Consider the following 5,276-nt stretch of genomic DNA (forward strand, 5'->3'; position numbering starts at 1 on the left):
CTTTAGAAGGTGTGCACCAGGAGGGGACTCCTCACCCCCTTTATAATTATATTGCTTGGAGAGACAATTATGCTGAACTTGTTCTCACAACAGCCTTTCCCTTTGTTATCCCTAATTTAATAACTAGGATTTTGAGAAATAAACTGCCAAGGAGAGAGATGGAGCCTACAGTGAGAATAACCCTTGTAGGCATGGAGCAAGATTTCTAGGGTGGAGACTGGAGGGTCACATGGTCGAGGATGAATTTATAAACAGCTGGGGACCCGAGATCTGGAGAGCATCGTAAGTAGACTTCAGATGAGGTATTTAACTGCTTGGTGATTTTTCCATGCAGCACACCGTGAAGGAAGCTTTAGGACAGTGATGGCGAACCTATGACACACGTGTCAGAGATGGCACGTGAACTCATTTTTTTGGTTGATTTTTCTTTGTTAAATGGCATTTAAATATATAAAATAAATATCAAAAATATAAATCTTTGTTTTACTATGGTTGCAAATATCAAAAAATTTCTATATGTGACACGGCACCAGAGTTAAGTTAAGGTTTTTCAAAATGCTCACATGCTGAGCTCAAAAGGTTCGCCATCACTGCTTTAGGACATACAGCATACAGTTGAATAATTTCCTCCTTCATGCATTACAATTTATCATGATTACCTCAACCCTTCAGGAAAGTCTGAAAACAGCCTATATGATGGTGGTACAGATAGTTGGGGGATAGAGCATTAAGGAGAAATGTGGCCTTCCTTGCATTTACCTCTTAATTGGGTCCTTCTTGCAAAGATAGCAGTATATCAGGGGAACTGGGTTACGAGTTTCAGGTATCACTGGCAGAGCACGGGGGGTGGGGGGAGGCAATAGGATATTGAGGTTCAACAACTGGGAGGAAAACCAAAAAAGTCCCTCCACTTTCTAAATAAATCCTGAAGGAATGTGACCCTTGATGCCTGGGTGTAGGGTAGAACGTGGGGGATAATGGTCCAAGAGGAGGCAGATGTTACACATCCTTTCCTCTCTTCCCAACTTCTCTTATTATCAGTCACCTCGTGTCTTCCCTAACATCCAATACTGTACTCAGGAAAGAATCAGGAAAGAATTTGCTCTCAATTATTTATAGCCCAATGAGAATAAATGTAAGATAGTAGTCTTCTTTCTCCTAAAGGCTTTTATAGAAATAGCTTTAGCCTTGTGCCTGGATTCCAGTTGGAAATTAAAAATGCAATTTGAAGTAACTTACCTCTCCCAGGAGATATGAGCATCTTATCCCAATCTCTAATTTCGTAATTCAAAATGTAAAACTCATTGAAAGATACTTAACCCTAATTAAACAGAGAAAATAATATCTGAAGTGCTTGGCTCCTAAATTCAAACCAGGCTGATAGCCTCCTGTTCCACAGCTGGACATGGTTAGCCCTGGAAATAGGTAAGCACCCTAACACCACAGCCTTCCCTTGGGTGTATTGCACATTTGCAAAAGTTTTATTTTTATTTGAGTTGTTCTCGGTCTTAAGGTGGAATCTGGGGATATGAATGATCCTATATAATAAATAGGGATTATGCTCATTTGTCCATTACAGTGTCTGAGTCACAACCAGTCAACTGGTTGCACATGCACAGGAGCTGGGTGGTGGGATCAGGGGCAGGGACTTCTGCCCCGAGCAGAAGCACACCCAGGCCTGCCCAGTGCTAACATCCTACCCAGCACTGAGGTGAAGCTGCCTGGCTGCATCCCTGGCCAGGGACATGACACTGCCTGCCTGTGTGCCTGACCTGGGACGTGGTGCTGCCTGCCTGTGTCCCTGACCTGGGACGTGGTGCTGCCTGCCTGTGTGCCTGACCTGGGACATGACACTGCCTGCCTGTGTCCCTGACCTGGGACGTGGCGCTGCCCCCCTCCACCCCCCGCAACCCCAGCACTGAAGTAAAGCTGCCTATGTGTGTCCCCAGCCTGGGACGTGAAGTTGCCTACATGCAACCCGGCCTGGGATGTGGCACTGTCTGCCTGTGTCCCCGGCAGGGTACGTGATGCTGCCTACGTGCATCCCTGGCCTGGGACATGATGCTGTCTGCGTGCGTCCCCACCCAGTGCTGGTGAGACACTGCGGAGGGGCGGGGCAGGCTTGATGGGTGTGTGGCCAGCCAGGTCTGGGTCTTGCCCAGTGGGGGTGGGGTAAGCTGGGTTGGGGTCTCAAGAGATTTTGAGGCCTGCACAGGTGTGTGAGGACTTGACTCTCTAATTAATTCCCTTTTAATGTGTATAAAATTCATACACCAGGCCACTAGTTGGATTATAAGATGAGAAGGGAGGATCAATTAAAGAGCAGTTGTTCTGTAACAGAAATACACGTAAAAAGTTCAGCTCAGCTTTCTTCTCTTCCTCTCCACATAAAAAGCAACCACCATAAAGTCAGGTACTTCCATTATTAACAGTTAGCTATTCAGGCTGCAGTCACAGGGAGAATTTGTTAAGTGTAAAAAATCATCATGAAATTCTATATAATAAAGAGTTAATGTGCAAATTGACCATCACTCCAACACACAAGATGGCTGCCCCCAAAGATAGCCAGCAGGAGAGGGCAGTTGGGGATGACCAGGCCTGCAGGGGAGGAAAGTTAGGGGTGACCAGGCCTGCGGGGCAGGACAGTTGGGGGCGATCTGGTCAGCAGGGAGCAGTTAGGTGTCGATCAGGCTGGCAGGGGAGTGGTTAGGGGGTGATCAGGCTGGCAGGCAGAAGTGGTTGGGGCAATCAGGCAGGCAGGCAGGCGAGCAGTTAGGAGCCAGCAGTCCTGGATTGTGAGAGGGATCCCAGATTGGAGAGGGTGCTGGCTGGGCTGAGGACACCCACCTCCTCCCCCTTACCCCCCCCACATGAATTTCATGCACCAGGCCTCTAGTATTCATTATAATCGTATAAAAAAATTGGCTCATAAGTATAGATGGTACCCTTTAAGTTATGAAATGCTTTCACATTTGTTTCACCCCTCACAGTAACCTCTGAGCAGGTAGTACTATTATTGTCATTCCTGTTATCTAGATGACAAAACTAAGATAAGATGTTACTAAGGATCACATCTGTTCTGTCCTATAATTTTTCAGACTTAATAAAAAATTCAATTTAACACAAGAAAGTTTAAATATATAAATTTAGAAGGGAAGTACTTGCTTTACTGAAGGATTTATCATAGGAAACTTTCATGTCACCATATTTAAAATAAAATGTCTTCTTTGAGAATTTTTTTTAATATATTTTATTGATTTTTTACAGAGAGGAAGGGAGAGAGATAGAGAGTTAGAAACATCGATGAGAGAGAAGCATCGATCAGCTGCCTCCTGCACACCTCCCACTGGGGATGTGCCCGCAACCCAGGTACATGCCCTTGACCGGAATCGAACCTGGGACCCTTCAGTCCACAGGCTGACGCTCTATCCACTGAGCCAAACCGGTTTTGGCTTCTTTGAGAATTTTAAATACCCACTTAGAATATGACAATTATAAAGTGAGATGCATATGTACAGTGAGGCTTGGACTCAATATCACTGAATAGTTGCACTCATATCAAAGAAATGGACATTTTAAAATATATAACTCACATTTCTTCTCGCCGGTAGTATAGCTCCCATCCTGAAGGATTCTGAGAATAAATAATTCCCACTGTCATAGCTACAATGACAGCTGGGACTCCTAGGTAATAAAGAGAGGAACAGAATTAATAATTTACCCAAGACTGGTATTAATTATAAAAGATCATGAATGCATTATACAATTGACCCTTTTCAAGATGTATTGTCATTTCCACTATAGACAATGTACTAAATGATTTTATAGCTGTAGGTCAACAGTTTTGAAATTATTTTTCTTAAAGAGTCACTCTCATTTTCTTTCTTAAAAATTTTTTTAAAGTAGCTAGAAAGTTTTTCTGGTCTAAATCTCCAGTCAAATGAATAGAGATGTTGAAGGAAATTAACATCTTGAAGTTAGCTTATGACATATTTAGCAGATCTGCCTTGGTCCATCTCCCTCCACAGAACTGTGAGCTACTAGGTGGGAGGCACTTCTGACTTTTCCATCTCCCCTACAATTAGGTTGTCATACAATTAGGTCTTCAATAGGCATTTGCTTAAATTAAATTATTTCCATTAAAGAAATGCAAATTAAAACCACAATAATATATTACCCCACAACTGTCAGAATGGCTATCATCAATAAATCAACAAGCAAGTGTTGGCAAAATGTGGAGAAAAGGGAACCCGGGTACACTGTTGGTGGGAATGCAGATTGGTGCAGCCACTGTGGAAAGCAGTATGGAGTTTCCTCAAAAAATTAAACATGGATCTGCCTTATGACCCAGCAATTCCATTTCTGGGAATTTATCCGAAGAAACCTGAAACACTAATTCGAAAGAATATATGCACCCCTATGTTCATTGCAGCATTATTTACAAGAGTCAAGATTTGGAAGCAACCCAAGTACCATCAGTAGATGAGTGGATAAAAAAGCTGTGGTACATTTACACAATGGCATACTACACAGCTGCAAAAGAGAAGGAAATCCTACCTTTTGTGACAGCATGGATGGAGCTGGAGAGCATTATGCTAAGTGAAATAAGCCTGTCAGAGTAAGACAAGTACCGTATGATTTCACTCATATGTAGAATCTAGTGAACAAAATAAACTAACAAATAAAATAGAAACAGACTCATTGATAAAGAACAGGCTGACAACTGTCAGAGGGGAGGGGGCTTGTGGGGCTGGATGACAAAGATGAAGGGATTAAGCAAAAGAAACCCCAAAAGTCATGGACAACAGCATGGTGTTTACCAGAGGGGAAGGGTGTTGGGGGAGGTTGAAGAGGGTAAAGGGGGGGTGAATAGTGGTAGGAGGAGATTTGACTTGCTGTGATGAACACACAATATAATATACAGATGAAGTACTATAGAATTGTACACCTGAAACCTGTATAATCAATGCCACCCCAATAAATAAAGATAATCGCAAAACAAATAAATAATTTCAACAAGATTTTATGGGGAGAGAAACTAAGATGGCAGCATAGATAAACACCGGGAAATTGCTGCTGCTCACAACAATACCTCAGAAACACAATACGGACATCATCCAGAACCACAGGAAGCCTGGCTGACTGTAAATTCTACAACTAGAAGGAAAGAAAAGCACACTGAGAACCAGAGGAGCTGCAGAAGTAAAGCGCAGAGGTAGGGGGCTCGCGCGCGGAAAGGGACTGGCAACTGAGGACGTGGCTGTGTTTTTGAATCC

At 43.2% G+C, this 5,276-nt stretch overlaps 1 protein-coding gene across 1 annotated transcript in view; it reads right to left on the minus strand.

The window, feature by feature from the left end:
- Nucleotides 1-5,276, minus strand: part of ADGRG7 (adhesion G protein-coupled receptor G7) — an 82,734-nt gene that overhangs the window by 12,193 nt on the left and 65,265 nt on the right. Inside the window, exon 13 of the mRNA XM_006774599.2 lies at nucleotides 3,594-3,684. Coding sequence (XP_006774662.1) covers nucleotides 3,594-3,684 — 91 coding nt within the window. The remainder of the gene's footprint in view (nucleotides 1-3,593; nucleotides 3,685-5,276) is intronic.

This window comes from Myotis davidii, unplaced genomic scaffold, assembly GCF_000327345.1.
Source record: "Myotis davidii unplaced genomic scaffold, ASM32734v1 scaffold1628, whole genome shotgun sequence".
Classification (NCBI taxonomy): domain Eukaryota; kingdom Metazoa; phylum Chordata; class Mammalia; order Chiroptera; family Vespertilionidae; genus Myotis; species Myotis davidii.